The 21,184-nt window shown below is 43.2% G+C and overlaps 1 protein-coding gene across 1 annotated transcript in view; it reads right to left on the reverse strand.

The window, feature by feature from the left end:
• DPP6 (dipeptidyl peptidase like 6) overlaps nucleotides 1-18,426 on the reverse strand; it is a 577,844-nt gene extending 559,418 nt beyond the window's left edge. Inside the window, exon 1 of the mRNA XM_052806934.1 lies at nucleotides 18,198-18,426. Coding sequence (XP_052662894.1) covers nucleotides 18,198-18,257 — 60 coding nt within the window. The 5' untranslated portion in view covers nucleotides 18,258-18,426. The remainder of the gene's footprint in view (nucleotides 1-18,197) is intronic.
• Between the last annotated feature and the right edge of the window lie 2,758 nt (nucleotides 18,427-21,184).

Genomic DNA, 21,184 nt, shown 5'->3' on the forward strand with positions numbered 1-21,184 from the left:
CTGTTGCAGTAGTTTCTTAGGATGCTGGAAGCTAGTGCCTGCTTGAGCAGCCTTGAAGCCATCTCTGTTCCCTGTGCTTTCCTGAATTTCCCTTGTTGTGTTTGGCTATACCCAAAGATCAAGGTCAAAATATGCTGTAACTGCTCACGTAACATGCACATGTTCTTCTGAACCTTTGGCTTCAAGCACAGGGCACAGCTATGATCTTAAACTAGCAGCCAGCTACTGCCAGCTATCAATCCATGAGCGCAACCAATGCACAAGTGAAGATGATGCACACCAATAGTGCAAGACTGCAGCCCCCTTGTTTTGGTTCAATAAAACATGCTATTCATTCCTAAACAGCGTGGTTTTCTCAGCCTGCTATCTTTCTGATCTTTATTTGAAGGAAGAGGCAGCTTTGCAGAAGCACTGTGCCTGGTTAGACAGCAAGACTCTTTAATGTTGGATACAAGTCAGCTTACAGAAAATTAAGCATGCATGAATTCCAAAAACTTTCACTGCCCTTTATATAATGAAAGAAATGGGAAAACAGGGATGTTACAAAGAGAAAAAAATGCCAAAATCTCATTATCAAAATATTTTAAGGAGCAGCAGAGCAATCTAGTGATTAGCACAGCGTGTACGAGTCCAAGTGAACAAAAACCTGGGCTTGAATGGGGAGACCTCAGAGCTTCACTCAAGACAGGCATCTCTGCTTCCCCACCCATAAACAGTGCCGGGGAATGGAGGTCCTCTGTGAAAAGGTGCCAAGTAGCATTCAGCAAAAAACCATAACTTAAAACACTCAGGTCACGATACAGTCCTCTGCTTCTGTTCTCTGCACGCAGCAAACATGGGAATAAAGCGAAGGAGGGAGATTCTCAGTGACTTTTGTTCAGGGCTTTGCAAACTGGAGCTAAATAAATGTCAAGGAGGAGTTTTGCTCAGCAGAAGCCAAGTGAAGGATTTTTGTCTTTTCACATATCATGGTCATGCCATGCAGAAAGCCGTCAGACGTGACCAGATGAAACAGGAGATCCCACAAAACCCCCTTTGCAGGACTGCAACCTGACAAATAATAAACAATCAGTAGTATTCTGTATTCGTCCCATAGGAGTTCAGGGCATCAGTGTTCCTTACCTGTGTGATATATATGATATTTTACAATACGTAGTAAGCACAGGAAGACTGTTTATAATTTTTAGTGTGAAGAGTCCATAGCAAACTTAGTAACAGGGCAAAACATTGGTAATGTCCAAAACCCTAGATTATATGTACTGCCTTGCAGAGAATTAAGCACTTCAGAATAGGATTTTGTCATTTTACTGCACAGGGACTTCCTGAAAACTAGCCTGAAACCTCCTGAAACTGCTCAGCAGCAGCCTACCAGGTAAAGCTAAAAAAAATGGGACATCGTGAATTCTGCACCCTTCTCTCCTTTGGGGCCAAGAGGAGACTCCCACCTGCTCCGGATTCACACTGCCCAGTCCTCCCCTGGACACATCAACATTTTTTTTTCCCCAGAGAGCCGGGGAAAGCTGATGCCTTTCTTTTAAAGCATGTCTGGAAAAGCGTTAATGGGAGAAACCAAATCTCATCTGTGTTTTAGGCACGCTTTTAACCTCCTCCCCAGCTCAATCCCTCAGTGATTATAGGTGGACATTTAGAAACCCTTTTCTTTGAGATCCCCACTGCCCTTGGACACATAGGAGGCCTTGAGTAACTCGGCCCTATCAAATCTGTTCAGGGGGTCCAGATTAGGGCCACAAAAATGATCAGAGAGGTGGAACACCTCTCCTATGAGGACAGGCTGAGAGAGTTGGGGTTGATTAGCCTGGAGAAGAGAAGGTTCCAGGGAGACCTTACTGACGCCTTTCAATACTTAAAAGGGGTTTTATAGGTAAGATGGGGACAGACTTTTTAGCAGGGCCTGTAGTGACAGGACAAGAGATAATGGTTTTAAACTAAAAGAAGGTAGATTCAGGCTAGATATAAGGAAGACATTTTTTACAATGAGGGTGGTGAAACACTGGAACAGGTTGTCCAGAGAGGTGGTAGATGCCCCATCTCTGAAAACATTCACGGTCAGGCTGGACGGGGCTCTGAGCAACCTGATCTAGTTGAAGATGTCCCTGTTTATTGCAGGGGGAGTTGGACCAGGTGACCTTTGAAGGTCCCTTCTGTCCTAGTTTCAGCTGGGATAAAGTTAACTGTCTTCCTAGTAGCTGGTACAGTGCTATGTTTTGAGTTCAGAGCGAAGAATGTTGATAACACTGATGTTTTCAGTTGTTGCTAAGGAGTGTTTAGACTAAAGTCAAGGATTTTTCAGCTTCTCATGCCCAGCCAGCAAGAAAGCTGGAGGGGCACAAGAAGTTGGGAGGGGACACAGCCAGGGCAGCTGACCCAAAGTGGCCAACGGTGTATTCCATACCATGGGACGTCCCATCCAGTTTAGGAACGGGGAAGTGGGGGGGGGGAATCGCCGCTCGGGGACTGGCTGGGTGTCAGTCGGTGGGTGGTGAGCAATTGCAATGCGCATCATTTGTACATTCCAATCCTTTCATTATTGCTGTTGTCATTTTATTAGTGTTATTATCATTATTAGTTTCTTCTTTTCTGTTCTATTAAACTGTTCTTAACCCACGGGTTTTGCTTCTTTTTCCCGATTTTCTCCCCCATCCCACTGGGTGGGGGGGAGTGAGTGAGCGGCTGTGTGGTGCTTAGTAGCTGGCTGGGGTTAAACCACGACACCTTCCAACCCAAACTATTCTATGATTCTATGATTATAAAGCTCTGAGTACTATTGAAGTCATGTAACTCATTGGTGATGCACGTTATTTATTTCCAGAGTTAGTGACAGTGAAGCTGATGGCACTTTTAGACTTAGCTTGCAAAATTTCACCTCAATACCACTGTGGAGCATCCTCCCATTATCATGTATGGTCCCCAATTCTGACTACACAAAATTAGTATTTACAAATGCCATCCATTTATCTGAGTTAATTTACAAATAATTCAAAGGCCAAATTTAAATTTACCTGAAACCATGGTCTAAGTGTTTCATTTGTGCAAAATGGATTGCATTTTTATAGTTAAAAGATGGAAGCAAGGAACTGCACATGAAACTCTTATTCCTGATAGCAGTGGATACTGCTAAATGAAAATCATGCAGGAGGAGATTTAAAGGGCTAGAGCATTTGAAGTGTTTAGATGTGTAAGACTACTGAAATCAATGCAAGATAGAAACCCACATTTCCAAAGATATATAGGCCACCAGCAGTGGCCACTAGACCACCCAAGTACAAACACCTTCCTTCTGCCAGCCAGAGGAAAAATAATTGAGCAGTTGGTTTATTGATAGACAACAGTGAAGCCTGGACTCTTTTCCTTTGCCCTTCCACAGACTGCCCAGAGAATTAGGTGGGCTTCAAAATTACATGGCCTAAGTTTCAGGAAAGCACCCCTGGGATGCTCAAAAAACCAAACAAAAACAAAAAAAGAAAAACTCTACAAAGAGCTCCCACCTCTCATGTAGTGGCAGATACTTGTGCAGAGGCCACCAAATGTCATGTTTTAATATGTAAGTGACTAAATATCTTTCAAAATCTGGTCCCTGCTGTCCTTGTTTCTTAGTTCCACTGTCTGTAAAACTGGAGTAACACTAATCTAATGTAATCCAATCCAATCTAACAGCAATCAGTAGTTATCTGAAGAAAATCTCATTAGAGGTTTTGAGGAGTTGAAACACTACAGCAACAGAGTCCACAGGAATATTCTAGCTGACGACTGCCTCCTCTTTCACTCCTAATCTCCCCTCTGAGGACAATGCCTCTAAAACACAGTTTACTAAATTCTGGCAGAGTTTTGAAAATAACTTTCTAATGTGTCCACGTTTTCTCCTAGGAGTTGATGTTTTCCCCATTGATTTTTACAGATTATTCTGTCATTTAGTCATAGAGTTATTTCTAAATGGGAAAATATATCTTCTTTAAAAAAGCACAACTGAATTAAAAAAACCCTCTAAATGTAACAAGCCAAAGCTACCTACCAGAAAAAGAGAGTAAAACCAGCTATATTTCCCAAAAAATAACCTTCCAAACATTTGCTCATCTCAAGGGTCTAAATGATTTAGATTTGGTTTCCTAAATATGAAAGAACCAGGGTAGGATGCTAAGACTGTTAATATAACAAGAGCTGCTATCAATACTGACACAGCCTGATTTTCCTTCACCGTCAGCCATGTGCTGGATTATGTCCACTGAGGTTGTTACAACAGGACTAAGGGAATTGTCACCATGCTGGCATTAAAGCCATGTTAAGGCAGTGGAAAATGAGCCTTGGCCCTTATTTTGAACACTGAAGTAAATACCTCATCTTTAGTTTTTAGAGCAGTAAGGGGAGGGAAATCTGCTGTGCCAAAAAATATATGGTATCAACAGAAAGCAGTGTATTTTTCAATACAAGATCCCATTATTGATTAAATTTATTTAAAGCAACATTTACGAAATAAGGCACGGCCTGAGTAGTAGCTGACCAGCTAATGTTTGTATTGTGCCTTACAGGGCTCCCAAAGGACCTTGCAGTCAAAGACACCGACATTGATATCACGCTCACAATTACAGGCAAAGCATGATTTAACCTTGCCTGCTTTATCTACATCTGCCTTCCGCTCCACATAGAGATTCATAAATCTTCTGTGCCCTGATATCAGCATTTCTGCAACCCTTATTCACCCATTTCAAAAGGATTGGCTTGGCTGGACTAACCTTTAAATAAAAAAGAAAAAAAGATATACCCCAATTCACGTAAGCATCCTTTTTCTCTTGGTCTGGACAACAGGCTGCCTCTCCAAGGATTCATCAAGATTGAAATGCAGACATCAACCTAAGTCTGCTGCAACCATTACGCTGATTCAGAATAACCCAAGCTTTTCTGAAACTGGAATTTTAGGAAAATAAAACTGGTCATTTTTGCCAAAGCTCTGACTGCTGTGCCTTGTGTTATTAATAATGATAAATCAATCTCAGATATGCTGATTACACTCTAGTATTCAGCCATCCATCCTGACCCACAAGAAATATTCTGGCTCTTGGGAAATGGCAGGCAAGAATTTAATATGATAATACTTCCCAGCTTTTCTTACCCACACTGACAACTAGTAACACAGTAGACAAGGCTGACGCTGCAAGAGGGAAGCAATTTGAGATTAGGATGCCTACGTTTAGGTGCTTATATGAGTGCCAGGTGTCTAAACTCCTATTATAGTCAACAGGGATCGAGTCAAAAAAAGTTAGTGGAATATAAGAAGCAAGTCAGGGAGCAGCCAGCCCACAGCGACCTTACAGTGAGCTTCATCGCTCTCTAGACTCTACTGACTGTGTCCCGTTGACTATAACGGGATCTTAGGTATTGCCTGTCCAATTCCACTGCCTAAATGAAGATACCTAGCATCGTTTGAGATGTCCCGGCATCTCCAAGACACACTGTTGGTGCTGGCAGACACAACACAAGACCTGTGGGAAATCCGTATCCCCGTGGTCCAGCAGGTGAAAGGATACCTGTCACATCTCACGCAGCACTAATGCAGAAAGACCCTGCCCCTAGGTTACACATGAACAGAAACTGGATGCCTAAATATTGGTGTTGTAATCCTTAAACTGAGTCCTATCCTTCAAGGATCACCTTTCACTGATTACCCAGTCAGTGCAGAGAGAGAGTGTCAGTCTTTCTGAGGACTCAAGTCAACACCTCTGCATCATTTTGATGGTATTTTTTCACCTCTGCAGCAATACTGGCTATAAACTTGTGCTTTTTTTGCTTTTCTTTTTTGTTTTATTACATGAAATTTGAAACCTTGGAATATACATGAGATTTCATGCTTAGGAATGCTGTTATAGTGCTGTTTAGGAGTGCTGTTACAGTGCTGTTTAGGAGTGCTGTTACAGCACACACAAACGTGTAGCCAAAATGTGAAGACTTGTTCACATTTGCACATCAGAAAGAAGGTGCCTTTTCAGTGATGCTCCAGTATACCCTTTCCACTCATCAAAACAATCCCTTTTTTGGCAAACACTATCACTTGGACTCTGTGGTGTTGCTAATAAGATCATGCATAGTGGCTTTCAAACAACTCATGGGACAGTAGATACCTTTGCTACAATACAATGTAAACATACACCTTTGCTTTGATAACACCTACATTTTATCATCTTAGTTTAGTATTTGGGTGCATCTGTGTACTCCAGCCTCTGCAAAGAACAGCTGTTTCTCAGTTGGATACAGTCATCTTTTACATGAATGGCACTACAATCTTAGTTAAGTTGCTATGTCTGGGAATAACAGCGGTAGGACCACATTGTAATTTGCTAGCTTTCTCCTAACTCTTTTCAATTTCTATTTCCAAAGCATGAAAGTATATAAGTGACAGCTTCTATTGAATAAAACATCGATTATTTCTTTTCTTCGGGATGATCTCCATATAAAAATCCAAATCTAACAAATTCTTACAAGGAAGTAAGAGAGGAGCTTTCAAGAAAGAATAAGTCATTTGTGGTAACATCTCCACAAACTATAATTTAAAGTGCTGGAGGCCTCATTTCTGTACAATCACTAAAATTTTAAGCACCAGGAACCATAGCTCTTCATTACTGGGTTCTTCAATAAACTTTATGCTTTACACTGAAAAAGCTTTAGAGGCAGTTCTTCCATCAGCACACAAGAGATTTAGGTATGTTGCTTCTGCTGACATTACTGGAAGTTAGACATGGACATCATTCCTGTGCTTAAAACAAAAACACAGTAATCATGTCCCTCTCTTTCAGCTAGTCTGTATGAGCTGCCACTCAGAATTTCTCTGGTGCAAAACATATGCTATAAAATATAATGAAGCTACAGCAGGAAAGTACCTGAGGAAGGCTAATCATTGGAGGTCATTTACAATATTTTGCTGTCAAAGATAGTTTTAACTGAGGTATTTTTATCATAATACTGTGATGGTGCACAGCATTGATTACTTTCCATTAAAGTCATTAAAAAGCACTGATGTTCTCTACTGTTGTACAAAGAAAGGGGGACAAAAGAGAAAAAAAAAAACCCAAACACTTGAATTACTGCCATAAATAAAGAGTTTGAGGGTCCATAAACCATTTCTTTCCGTCCTCCATCCTTGGCTAATACTTTCATCACCTCTATTATGATCACACATAGCTAGAGATTCTAGGTACAGTTTCTGAGTGGCAGGTTGAAATAACTTTGTAAAAGCCCAAGCTGCAGCAACCAAAAGTCATCACTACCTTTTCAGTGGCCCATGTGAAGATACCTGTGTTGCAATCCAAATCAGTCCTTCAGTGTCCCTGAGTTGGATAAACCAGCAAGGCATTTTATTTTTTATGCTATAAATGCCCTTTATGGGCAACAATTCACACAGATTAACAAAAAGCACAAGGAAATTTCTCTTACTACTTTAAGTAAGGGAAAACCAGCTGGTTTTATTCACCAGAAGTAAATTAAAATTAACTTCTTGATAAAGTGGAACAGTCAGTGCCCTCCCCTGCCAGAAAAACAGTAGGAGCGGAGCAGGTACAGGAAGGAAGCAGGAACAAACCCTAAATGAGGGAATGAAAGACACAGGCAAGGTGCAGATATGCTCCATAATACAGCTGCAGCCTTTGGGAATTTTAGCAACGTCAGGATAACTCAAGTGACTAAAGTTGGAACAAATCAGAAAATACGGAGGTATGGAGCATGCAGAGAGCAGGACCTGGGAAATTCAGGGATAGTTCTGACCAGCTGGAGAAGAGATCTATAACAATAAAGAGTGACTAAACTTGGAGTAAGTGACTGAAAAACTTTGGTGGCCTCTCTGCTGGCAAATTAATTGTGCAACGGGTGGCCAGACAAGATGACTGGCAGTGAGGCAACGCAGCATGTCAAGGAAAATGTATTATACTGTGTGATTTCATTGGGCCCCAGATGCAACCCTGATTTGTGTTAAGCAGCGTAAGAGAAGCCACATGACAATCAATGGGATCACACACAGAAATCAATCAATGCTAAGCAGCAAGAATATAAAGTGGAGAATAAAATCCTTAGTCTGAGGAACAACCATAAACCAATGAACAAATTTAAAATGTAAATTCTTTGATGTAGGAAGCAGTATTATGCTTTCTGGCTGGAGAGCCTCTTGTTCAATTGAATCCCAGTATGCAACTAGCGTTCCTACAGAGTGCCGCAATAGAACTAACACTGATGTGAGTCCCTGCTGCTGGACCTTTCCTGGACTTGTTACTTATGAAAACCTATCTGATCCTCCACTTTGGAGAACAGGGTTAAAGCAGTGGTAAAGCCTCTGTGTGAGGTCATTATCCAGCAAAATCTAACTTGAATAAAAAACTCCACTAAAAATCTGCAAACATTGGGATGTTGGGATGCTAAGGGGAAGTCCAAGTCAAAAGCCTAGAAGCATAAACTAATACATCAGAAAAAAAAAAAAGCAAAAGCATATGGTGTATCTGCTGCCCTGAGTAGCAGTAAATTACCAGCAGCACACATCTGTCTGCCATAATTTCAGCCTCTTTCTAGCATTCCAATTTTAGATGCCATCTGCAAATAAGCAAGTTAGCTGACCTCAGAATGTTGATGTCCTGCCCCTTTTCAACTTGCCGGCAGAGCTGAGAGGAGCCCAGCACCCGCCACCTCTGTCAGCCCCCAACCCTCTCCCTGAGGCTCTCACTGAGGACAAGCCTTGGCTTTGCTGCAGTGTATTTAGTTGTCTACTTGAAGGCATGAAGGCATGACACCTAGCAGGGCTGTATATGCTCTCTTTTTAAACTACCTGAGGTTTTATACTTTTAACAACCTTCCTTTCAAGTGAGCTGAAACACTGATGTGCTCCCCTCTTCTTCTCCACGTGCTCTGTGCTTGCAACACAACTCGCTCCTTTGGATATGCTTCTCTCCAAGGTGACCTTCTGGAGTAGGGTTTGCATGTCACAGTATAGGGACTGTGCAACCTCCTACATCTCTGTCCCTCCTACATCTTTTTTCCTTCATTCCAAAGGAGAACATGTTCTTAACGACACAAAAGTTTGCTAAATTCTCAGATTTTAAGCACAATAACATAAGGCCAACAGTACAGATGGGAACCCCACTTAGTGGGTTACCAAGTTATTATCCTCCACCATAGAGCTCACAGAGCATGCAAGAGAAGTTCTCATCCTTATTTTCACCAACAGAAAAAAACTAAAGCATGGGCAGAATACTCGCCCCAGTCTTGCTGAGGTGCAACTACCGCTGACTGCTGTGAGTTCACATTAGATCCCCAAGACCATGCTTACACTGAGAGGTTAAAAGCAAGTCGGAGAACATTTTTTTGATGGCAACAGCATCTGGCCTTGAAAATCAGCTGGGATCTATGATACTGTGACTATGTGAAAATGTCAAGCCTAAACCACTTGTCCAGTATCCCAGTGTAACTCAGGGCTTAATGCAGGAATCAGGACATTCTGCTTGAGTGCTAGCACAAGTCTTTCAGCCAAACTTTATTTCTGGCAATGCCATGAAATGCACATCAGCCCTACCTATACCTAGGTAAATATGTGGTAAATCAGTGCTAACTGATAATCAAACTATTTCATTCACCAAAAAAAATGTCCCAGCATGTCAATCTAGTTATTTTGTTTTAAAACTGGCATAAAAATCCCCAGCATAATGTAAAGATCATAAATATCAAATTCTATCCAGACTAGGGGTGGGCAAAGTGCTTGAAAATAAATAAATAAAAGCACTAAATAAATAAATGAATGAATGAAAGCAAATGACTTTCCTATGTTTACTTAACAGTGCTAATATAGAAATAAGCCAAATGTGTGCTAGTGAACAAGAAATTGAGTCTGAAGTTAATCCCTTTTCTTTTTCTTTTTTTTCTATAGCCTAGAGGTCCTTCGTACTCCCATTGAAGTCATGGCCTCAAGTGATCCATACAGCATTCACAGCATGATATTATTTCTATTTTATTGGGCAACACAATAATTGAAATGCTAAAATAAATATTATTCCTATTATTTGACTTAAGCATTAAAGTCCTGAAATAGCCAAGCTAATTTATTTTGATTATCAGCCCATTGGTCTTCGTATTATAAATTAAGCCCACAATTTTGACAGAGCTTGTATCTATCTAATGCCTGAAAACATGATTTTGTTTAAGCACATATCATACTAAGATTATTTTATTTTTTTTTAAATGTCGATGAATCCGTTCTGGTCAATAAAAAGTTAATATAAAATGGTTTACTGTTAAATGACATTGGTGCTTACACATTTGCTCTGTCCTACACCAGTTAAAAAGCCATTGCAGACTCCAGTTATAGCGCTCAGAGCTCCGGCTGCATTTTTAAAGCACCAACTGTTAGTTAATTTTGTTAGCATAAACACCCAATAAAATTTTATGGTGTGTTCAGCTCTCATTAAAGATGAAAAACAGCAGTGGAGAACAGCACCCACAAATAAACAGGGAGCAGGACGGCTCCGGCGTCACCAATCCCCAGAGCTCATTCAGATTCAGGGCTCGGGGCTCCCCGTGCCAGAGGGCACTGCAGAGATACAGAGAACAAAATCCCACACACCGCTGGAAACCCCTTGAGCTCCGCACAGCCCTACCATAACGCTCCTGGCAAATACTCACTGGGGGCAGAATGGTCCTTCTCCAGCCCCTTTCTCATGCACCCCCTAAAACCTTAAAATAACAGCAGTTCTAGGCAAAGTAGACCCTTGCTGGTGCATACCTGCACAACGGTACAAAACCCACGGCTCCTTTTGCTCCCCATCACCCAAAACAGCCTAGAGGAGCAGCTCCATCAACACCAGGACTAGAGGAGCCCGCTCTTCCCCAGGTTGCATTGCACGGTTGGATTCCCTCCGGTCGGGGAAAACGTGACCCCTACCAGGAGGATTTGGATCAGTCAGGGCATTTATAAAGTCAGCCTGGTCATCTCCTCATCCTTCAAAGGGGCATTCGAGCCTTGCACTGAAATTTCTAGTCTTGAACCTGCCATCGTCCTCCTTGCAAAACTCCCTGTTAATGGGAACTTTACAGGACAGCTGACACTCGGACAGTCCCAGGAAGCACTCAGGGGAATACTGCTGGAATTAACTGACAAAAACCATCAGGTTTACAGGCAGAATTATAGAGAAAGCAGATTTCACTGTCTGAAATAATACAAGGTCTGGTCAAGAACTTCCTACAGTCATTATCCCTAAAATCCTTGAGGCTGGGTTGCTTAAGGCCTTAGAAATTTCTAAAAATCTTTCCATTTACATCAACAGAAGCAAAACTTCTCTCACTAATTCAGCACTTCCACCACACGTCAACTGAAAACTTACAGTTTACAAGCAAGAGAGAGAATGTGATAAAACCAGTTTCAAACACTTCCCCTGAAGTTTCCTGGCCTTTTTTCTTGATTTATAGTTCACTCTTTCCTAGTTTTGACAGGTTTTGCCTTCCTCTGCTGCTTTGTGAAAGATCCCCCACAAAGGATAGAGAAGATAGATGATCTATAAAAACCAGGATAGGGGAAAGAGTTAAATCAACACTACACAGTTCCACCCCACCTGCAAAACAAAACCTTGCTCCACAAGGAGCCAAACTAACACCTGGCTTCCTAAAGGACAGAGGATCCAAGCCTACAGTTTTCTCCCCCTTCTTTGCGCGCAGCTTTTTCCTGCTGACACCTACGGTGGGCAAGGGATAACCTGCTTCATAGAGAGGGATATGCTGGTGGGATGTCAGGAGCACATGCTGATGAGCCAGCTGGCTGTTAAATGGCCAATGGCTAGTATTGCCTTCATTTTCCATGGCAGAGAAGCTCAATTTCAGTCTATCTTCTCTACCTAGCCTGCAATTTTCACAGAATTTGAGATCATTATTATTCTGTTAAGCTTGGTATGTTTGGTGGTTTACACTCAGCACCTCGCTTCACTGCCTGTAAAACTAGAGTAATTCTCCCCTTCTCCCAGCTTTTTGCCTCTTATTGTCAACCTAAACCATCAGCACTCTGAAGACAAAGCCATTTCTGTCTCTGTGGGCTTACAGCATCCAGCAGGACTGGGCCTTGATCTTGGCTGGGGCACTCATGCAATGCTGTATTAGACTACTCGGAAAGGTTAATGTTCTGAGATGGAAGTGTAATTTCTAAGGGACTGCCCTCTGAGCTAGGCTGGATTTTGAAGATAGCTGACTGATCACGTTTTAAAGTGCTGGCAGCTACATCAAGTCCTGCTTTAATACTTATTAGGTGTGGAAGCCAACCTTGCATTCACACTAGAGTATTAAAACTGGACGACTTGAAAATATACTGCTTAGCTGTACCCATGCATGGTAACTTACCACACACAGTAAAATGCAATGTGCAAGTAAAACTGCACGTTTCCGCTTCAGCAATAACAGAGGAGCTTCCTTATCTTTCTTTCCTGCACCCAAGAGTGCTAGAAATGCTGTGGCTCTATTGCTTCCGTAACTTTAGAGGTATTGAATCTCTCTGCAATTAAACTGACATAAATAAGTAGTAATTCAACTGAAATCAGTGGAATTCACACGAGGGGAATAGTTCATGTAGAAGAGAAGAAAATTACATTCACCCAGTGTACATGCAATAACCTCTTATTAATCGTTTAAAGAATAAACCACTGTAAAAACCAAACTCTCTCATATCCTGTTAAAAGGACATTATTGACCTGTTGACCATGGCTGTACAAACACCACACTGCCCCTTTGGATCAGGGCAACTCCCTGCAAAGATTCAGTTCTGTAGGAACACCCCACGTCAGCAATTTGCTTTTCTTATAGGATGATTTTTTTTTTTTTTTCTTATAGGATGATTTTGTTCTTTTCAAAACAATGGGAGACCCACCAAGGGCACAATCAAGACTGTATTTCCAGTTTAGCTTAATTGTGTTTACTTTGCTTTAACAAAGACTTTAAATTACTTCATTGAGTTGTTTTCACACCCACTTTCTTACATACCAATATTGCTAATTAGTACAATTGTCTCTCCTTTAGAAGTAAAAAAAATAAGCTGTCCAAATGATTTGCTGTTCTCCTTGAGCATTCATTATTGCTGATTAAAAATCAGGTTACAGTTATTCAGGCAGGTGTTCTAACCTCAAGACTTTGATTCAACAAGCTTTTCTTAATGCCTACTGTCCTGGTTTCAGCTGGGATAGAGTTAATTGTCTTCCTAGTAGCTGGTACAGTGCTATGTTTTGAGTTCAGTATGAGAAGAATGTTGATAACACTGATGTTTTCAGTTGTTGCTCAGTAGTGTTTAGACTAATGTCAAGGATTTTTCAGCTTCTCAAGCCCAGCCAGTGAGAAGGCTGGAGGGGCACAAGAAGTTGGGAGGGGACACAGCCAGGGCGGCTGACCCAAACTGGCCAACGGGGTATTCCATACCATGGGACGTCCCATCTAGTATATAAACTGGGGGAGTGGGGGCAGGCGGAATCACCGCTCGGGGACTAACTGGGTGTTGATCGGTTGGTGGTGAGCAATTGCACTGCGCATCATTTGTACATTCCAATCCTTTCATTATTGCTGTTGTCATTTTATTAGTGTTATCATTACCATTACTAGTTTCTTCTTTTCTGTTCTATTAAACCGTTCTTATCTCAACCCACGAGTTTTACTTCTCTTCCCGATTTTCTCCCCCATCCCACTGGGTGGGGGGAAGTGAGTGAGCGGCTGCGTGGTGCTTAGTTGCTGGTTGGGGTTAAACCATGACACCTACATACTTAAAGCTGAGAGAGGAAGGGGGGTTTCTTAGTATCTGCTGTAGCCCAAAATGTGTCCTGTAAGCTACATTGACGAAATCCATGATGGAAACATGCACCATTTGCTCAGGTTTAACTCAGTGTTGATCCATTTTACCATAGAGCCCTAGTGACTCTCATCACTCCTGTTGCGACGGGAAAACACTTGTCTCCTACCCACACATAGAGGTCAGAATCAGGAATAGGTTAAAGCTTCGATCCACAAAAAGATTTAAATGTCCGATAAAACATGAGTGCAATTTAGGTAGTAAAATGACTGCATTACCCTCAAAACACACATAAGCTATTTGGCTACTCATCAGTGATGCGCTACTGGGACCATAAGCTGCGTATGAGAGTATGCCAAAGGAGCTGAACTGACATCTCACAGGACAACAGGTCTGCGAGTTAGGAGACCTGACCCACAAGATATCCACTGACCATGTCCAAGACTGAGCTCCACACAAAACAGCTACAACAGCTATAGTCATTCAAAACTATGGTCAGAGAGAAGTCAAAAGAGACTGAATAAGCAGCAGTATGCACTAATGTACAGCTGAGGCTGCTGTACAAAGCTGGGGGTTTAGACCGTACCCTCCAGATGGTGTATGTCAGCCAACAGTTTGGCTAAAGGCATTTTCATATAAATAAAGAGACAGTGCAGCCCCCTCTCCCCAGGAGACATTGTGGCTTTCCATCTTCCCCACTCCGAAGAACAGCCCTGGGCTGGCCCCTCTCCAAAAGGAGAGACAGGAGGGCTCCTGCTGTGGAGCAGCCTGTCTCCTGCTGGATACAACAGTGCCCCGAAGGATGGGAGCTGGTGGGTCTCTGAATCCTCATCAACACTTAGGACACCAGATCCACAAATCCTGCTCAATGGAATATGTCCTTGCTCACTGTACCCAGATGGAGGACCCCAAACATAGTTGTTTCTAAAGAAAGAAATTACTCCCGATGTTTTCAGTAGATCTTCCTCCCTCAGGAGAGATGAAATGTGGAGTCCCAACATGAAACAAAGCATCTTCTCACAGCATCTTCCTTGGTACTAATCTAAGAAAAGAAGTTAAATTTAAGACACAATTTCTGTACCTTGCATTGGTTGGCATGGGGCTCTGGACTGCTGAATAAAAGCCAAAAGCCAGGAGCTGCAACATGCAGTGTTGAAAAGCCTGAGTCCCCATATGGAGTTAGCCCTCATTAATTCCTTCAATAAATCTGTCAAAATGTGACAGCTCGAAACTGAACCCCAAATTCTTATGCCAGGATCTGAATAACTTTCCAATAATGTGCACTTTCTTAATCAGAGTCGAAGCCTGCTCCCAGCCCACATGAGAGAGGTGGCTGGTTTTGTACAGACTCTCAACGGCTGTAGGGCTCACCACCCCAACCACTCGAACACGTCAGAAATGTTCCTACAATGAAGCTTTTCATTACAGCACTGGGGTGAATCCTCTCACCTTCCTCCCACAAGTTGTCTTAGGAAAGGCAATGGGATTAGTCACAGGCAGCAAAAAAGAGCATTAGAAGCTGTATGTACACAAACTATTTCTCAAAAATAATTCTCTCTAGCCAATAAATCACAGTCTTTCAATAGCACTCACAAGTGGCTTAGAGCTAGATCTTGGTTAAAAACAGCTAAAAAGTGTTACATAGAAATGTCAAAAAAATAGACATGTTTTAGTTACTAGAGTTTGGAATTACAATCAAGCTATCTGCATTAAGGCCTTTAATTGTACCCCTCCTTTAAAACGTTACCTCCCTTGCTCATCACGACTGTGCAAAGCTGTAAATCTTGCAAAGGAAATTGGAAGGCTAAGTGCCCATTGCCTAGCGAGAGGAAAACTCAGAGCAAAGCCAGGAAGAAGAGTGACCTTGTCCCAGTGAGTTAGCATTTGCAACTCTTTGAGTCGACACAATGTGCTGACATTTTGGGGGTTTTCTGGGGGGAACCTAACAAGTTGTTTCATGAGCGGTGGAAACAACAGTGTTTGATTTATGATGGATTTTTGCCCTGCGTTATTTGCTTAACCCACTCCCTCTTGCAAATACCCCAGCCCTCACGCATGGCTGCCTCTTTTCCACCATAAACTTCCAGTTCTTCTGGAAGTTCCTTCTATACTCCTTCCTTTCTCCTGTTCCCTCCCAATCTTTACACAGCCTGTGATGGGCAAAAGGACAGCCCATGATGCAGCTACAGCCATGTGCTGACTGGGTTGCTGGGACAGGGCGAGTAAAGGAGATATGGCCATATTTCTCCTTGCTTCTTCCTCTACTTGGATATTGAATATTCCTTCTCCCCTATTAAGCGATTTATTTCCATGACCCTTGTAGAAAGTTGACATCTGCAACACTTTTCCTGCTCCGTCAATTTTGATTAAAATAGGCCAGTGACTTCCAGAGTTAGGAGATCAGTAAAGTCTGACAAGTCCTGTTCGTGGGTTTGTTGTTTTGGTTTTGGGTGGGTTTTTGTTGTTGGTGGTGGTTGGTTGGTTTTCAGAAAAAAAAAAAATTAACCTCATGCAAGTATTTCTGTGCTTTAGAAGTCAGCGTCACAAAAAACTTGGCTATTCTGCTTCTTGTCTACTCCATCACGGACCTCTTACAGATCAGTTATTTGTTTTTTCAGCCCTGTTTGATACACTTTCATTTCTGAACTCTGTAAGGTTTCCTTGCAACTGAATTAGTCATGCACGGAGCTTTCTGTGTTTTAATTAAAAACCTGAAACCATCAATCATGTCAATCTTCTGACTTGAAAAAATATATTTATTTCCAATGGAAAAAATATCCACATCCTACAGCATTTGAAAATAAGATGAAGATGCCTTCGAGACAAAAACAAATGTATCAATTATCATGTGCTAAGAATATACACATTTGAGCCCCATCTCTTCCTTCTGCCTTAAAATGTTAGGTTGGCAGCTTGATACAATAAATTATTACTGATACGCAATAACCTTAGCCGTTCAACCCGAAACTCAAAGAAAACCAGAAACTGCAAGGAAAGGAGGCCCAACATCGAAATTACAGGCATGACCCATGGAGGACCTTCAATCTAAAGCCCTCAAATTATGCAAAGAGCTTATGCATGGGTTTAACGTCAAATATATGATTAGTCATGGAACTAAGTAAATAATTTCAGCAGACTCATCTAATCTGCTTGTGTACTTCCACAGCACTCATCATGTCGCATCTTTTAATACTCACATAGCCTTACGATTAGTGGGTTTAATTCTAAAAAGATCATATGAGAAAAGGAGGAATAACTGTATTCGCTTTACAGGAGAGGTATGAGGTAAATCTGTGTGCCTAAGAGTTTGTAGAATCAGGTCTGCACTGACTAGACATGAAGTGCCCAACCAGGTGAGCAGCAGCACCAGCATTTCAAACACCACCATGACATCAAGTCTAGAAGATGGAACACGAAGCCAGTATTAAGAGGTAAGATAAAAAAAGAAGTTAGCACTGCACCATTTCTGGCGAAATGTAAATTTTGCATTTCTTTAATGTGTGTCCATTACCTAATACGGAAACGTCACTTTACAAAACACTAGCCTCAAAGAGGCATTTGAAATCTTGAGGAGGGGAGAGGGGAAATCCACCAGAAACACAAGCAGAAGCAGAAGCACAAACACTGAAAAACACTTTGAAGAGTTGCAGAAGGAGCATCAACAGAATTGTCTACAAGAGGGCATGTACATCTACCCAACTCTAGTTTATATTGCAGCGTATCAGTGTTGTAAAGGCAAATGCAAGGGCCATGTTCATTACTATCAGAAAAAGGTTAATGCAAATTTGATCTGGATCAGGCACGAGCACCCAATTACATTTCTGTTGAATTCAGCAGAGTGCACAATAAGGTGGTTTATCCCAGTTGTTTTTTTTTTTCTTTTTCTTAATGCTGGCTATGCAAACACACCGTGGCAAGAAGCAAAAGCAGCAGATACAGATAGACCTGATCCCACGTTACACACCAGCACAATTTTTTTTTTACCTTCCAATCATCCTAACCCGTTTGAAGCAGGAGCGCGCGTTCGGACCCTTCCAGCACTTGGGGCTGCGAGGCCGCAGCATCCTCGGTCCCTAAGGACCTGCTTCAACACCCCCCCCCTACCCCGAGCCGCAGCCGAAACGCGTTAACCCCTTCGGGGAGCGATACCTGCCTGCCCCGAGCACCGCTCCAAACCCAGGGCGGCGGCGAGGACCCGGCGAGAGCCGCTGAACTTCCCCAAGTGATGGGCTGGCGGGGGCGGCGGGACACACACACACACACACACACACACACACAACCACTCTCAGCTACAGGTTCAGGGACCAGGAGGAGCGGAGAGAGGGAAGGGGGGAGCCGGGCAGCCCCGCCGCTACGCACCCCACCGAGCCCCGTTCCCAGCGCAGCCCCCCGCGGCCGGTCTTACCTTGGGCCCCTTGCCGCTGGAGCAGCGGACGTTGTTAGTCACCCCGGCCGTCTGGTTCATGCTGGGGCCGGCGGGCAGGAAAGTTGGGCTCCGGGAGCGGCACCCCACGCAGCCTCACCCGGGGAGAGCGGCGGGGGAAGGAAGGAGCGGGCGGGCTGGCCCCGCACCGGCACTTTGTCCCCGTTCGCCGCGGTCTGCGCTTTGGCGGAGCTCCCGGCTTCCCGGCTCCAAAACAAAACCCGAAACACACACACACATCTACGCGCACCCCCACCCCTCTTTTCCCCGTCCCCGGCACGGCTTTCCTCCCCCGCCCTCCAAAGCGGAGGCGAGGCGAGCCCGCTTCTGCCCGCCCCCCGGGCCGCCGCGGCGGCGGGGAGGGCTCCGCGCTGCTCCGCGCTGTCCCAGGCCGAGGGGGCCCCGGAGCCTCCCCCCCACCCGAGGGGCTCTCACTTCTTCGGCATTATTTTGTTTTAATCTCCCCCGGCGTGGGCGGTGGGAAATCGCGTTACAAACTGTCAAGGTTTCCACCAGCGTTGGGTTTTTTGACCCGCCCGTGCTTGGGGTAGTTACTCCAGCTGTTTCCAGTGAAGTAAATGCTTGGTTGTGTTTTGATTGACAGATGTTTACTTACTACCAAGCTGCAGGATTTGGGTCTTTACTTTTTTGCATATTCCTTTTCCAGGTGTGCTCAAGTTCCCTTTTCCAGGTGTGCTCAAGTTCAGAGCTTTTTTTTTTTTTTTTTTTTTTTTTTGGTTTGGTTAAATAAGGGCTGCACAACCAGTTCTGCTTCGCTGGTAAAAATTTGGTGTTAAGTTTTACGTTTGTTTTTCTAAACAAACAAACAAAATCATGCCATGAGTCATTATCCAGATATTTTCTCCTATCCCTCTTCCACCCCTCCACTTCAGCCCATGAGGCCAGACTCTGCCTCCTCTGTTCTTGCAGCAAAAACTTTGTGAAATTCAGTTCCCAGGGTAGCAAAAAAAAAACCCAAACAAAAAACAACCCACCTTATGTCTGAGTAAGAAGATCTGGATAGCCAAGGCTAAAAGCATCCACACTTCGTCTTGTCAAACTGTTTGGGGTTTTTTTTTCATGGGATTAATCTGTCAGAATAGGTTGTTTCAAGTGTTTTTGTTATGTTTCTACAGCATACTTTAAAACCTTTAAATAAATAAAATCCTTTATGGACGTTGCACCTTTTTCAGGGAAGAACAGAAATGTTCTGGTTACTCGTCATGCACCAGAGCCAACGGTGCTTTGGAGAATCCCAGCTCCTTCCTTTCTGAAGGGTACATCTCCCATCCTGTGCTTAACTGCCTGTATCTTCCAACCCTGTGGCTAAAATGGATTTAGAGAGACCACCATGGGGGCAGATAGCAGAAGAAAGCATAGTTAAAAGGTATACTCAGTTGGAGCCACTGGCCTTTCAGCTCTGAGGCAGGAGAGAGGTCCCAAAGCCACAGTGTGTTGTCAAACAACTCTCCCTGTCAGCAGGGCACACTGATTTTGAGAGAAAAGCAGACATCTAAGGCCTGGTTTGATAAGAGAAACAGGTCCCTCAGGGAAGAAACCATCTTTTTAGGGTCAGTCCTTCCTCTCCAAGGAGCTCTCGTATTGTAACGACCACACTCTGCTCCTTAATCTTGCTCCCCTTGCTTTGCTAAAACAAGATATTTAGCTCAGAAGTGCTGCCAATAAGTCCCACTAACCTCTGTGAGCAGTGGGTGCTGGCACCCTGGCTGAGCTACCAAGTGTGCTCAGCCCCAAACACTACATTATTACTGTTCCTTGCTACAGCCCTCTGATGGCTTTTACTTGTTTGTACTGATTAAGATTTGAAGTTTACTGCTCCGACTGCTTTGTTCAGTGGTTTGGTTTTCATATCTTCCCAAGCAAAATGTCTGCTAATAAATCCAATTATAGACTTTGAGTTGCATATTTTATGGGCCCCGGCTGCATTATATTGTCTCAGTATGGTTTGTTCCACTGAGACATGCAGAAGTCCCTGGAATTAATTGCAGTTGTACAAACACGCAGAACGATTTTTGGAAAAAAAAAAAAAAAAAAAAAAAGAAATAGGCAAGCAAAACTGCCCAAAGAGATTTTAAATCCATGGCAAACCCTTCTGGCCACTACACAGAGCAGGTGAAAAATCTGTACTCTTGTCCCACCTCTAAAGGCAAATTCTTCGGGAAAAAAAAGAAAAAAAGAACAAAATGTATTCCTGCCTACACATTCTTTCTTGCACAACAAACTCTTTGCATTACACAGACTGAGCATGGGAGTGTTGTCCCATGCTGGTTTATCACAGTTTTGTCCTGAAGCAAAGCAAGATATGAAAGACACCGTTCCACTACCCTTTCCAAGGAGCAACCTCCTCTTCATTCTGCAGCCAGTCTATTAGAGCAGGCAGGGAGATTATTTTCACTATAGGCCACATTTTGTCTTACGCCCTGGCAAGAAAGAGCGAGGGAAGGTCTCCTGCTTCCTCTCATTTTTCCACTTAACGCCTGCCCCACTCTTGGGAATCTCCGTTCTCCCCTAAAACCAAGACAAACCTTATGGTGTTGGACCTCCCTTCTATATAGGAAAGGGCAGCTTCCAACTGGGATAGTGGGGAGAGTTCACAGGAGAAGGCTTTTGCTTTCGAAAATGTAAGTAAGTAAGCATGTTGATGTTTATTAACCCTTGAAAGGAGAGTGCTGAATGCATAGTGGAAGTACAGCCTTTGAAATTTGGGACATGAATGCGTAGTGGAAGTGCAGCCTTTGAAATCTGGGAGGAACTGATTCGATTCCAAACTCTGCCCAGGCCTCCCTACGTGATCCTGGGGGAAAATGCACCACCATGCCCCTTTGCCCTTCAGTGCCTCTCCTGCACCGAGGAAGATCCCACCTCTGCCCATCCACTTACAGCTTCCCTGAAGCAGGACATACCCACACAGTCCTACAGGGTCCAGCATAATTTGGCCCTTGTTTCAG

This window comes from Harpia harpyja, chromosome 1 (assembly GCF_026419915.1).
Source record: "Harpia harpyja isolate bHarHar1 chromosome 1, bHarHar1 primary haplotype, whole genome shotgun sequence".
NCBI lineage: Eukaryota > Metazoa > Chordata > Aves > Accipitriformes > Accipitridae > Harpia > Harpia harpyja.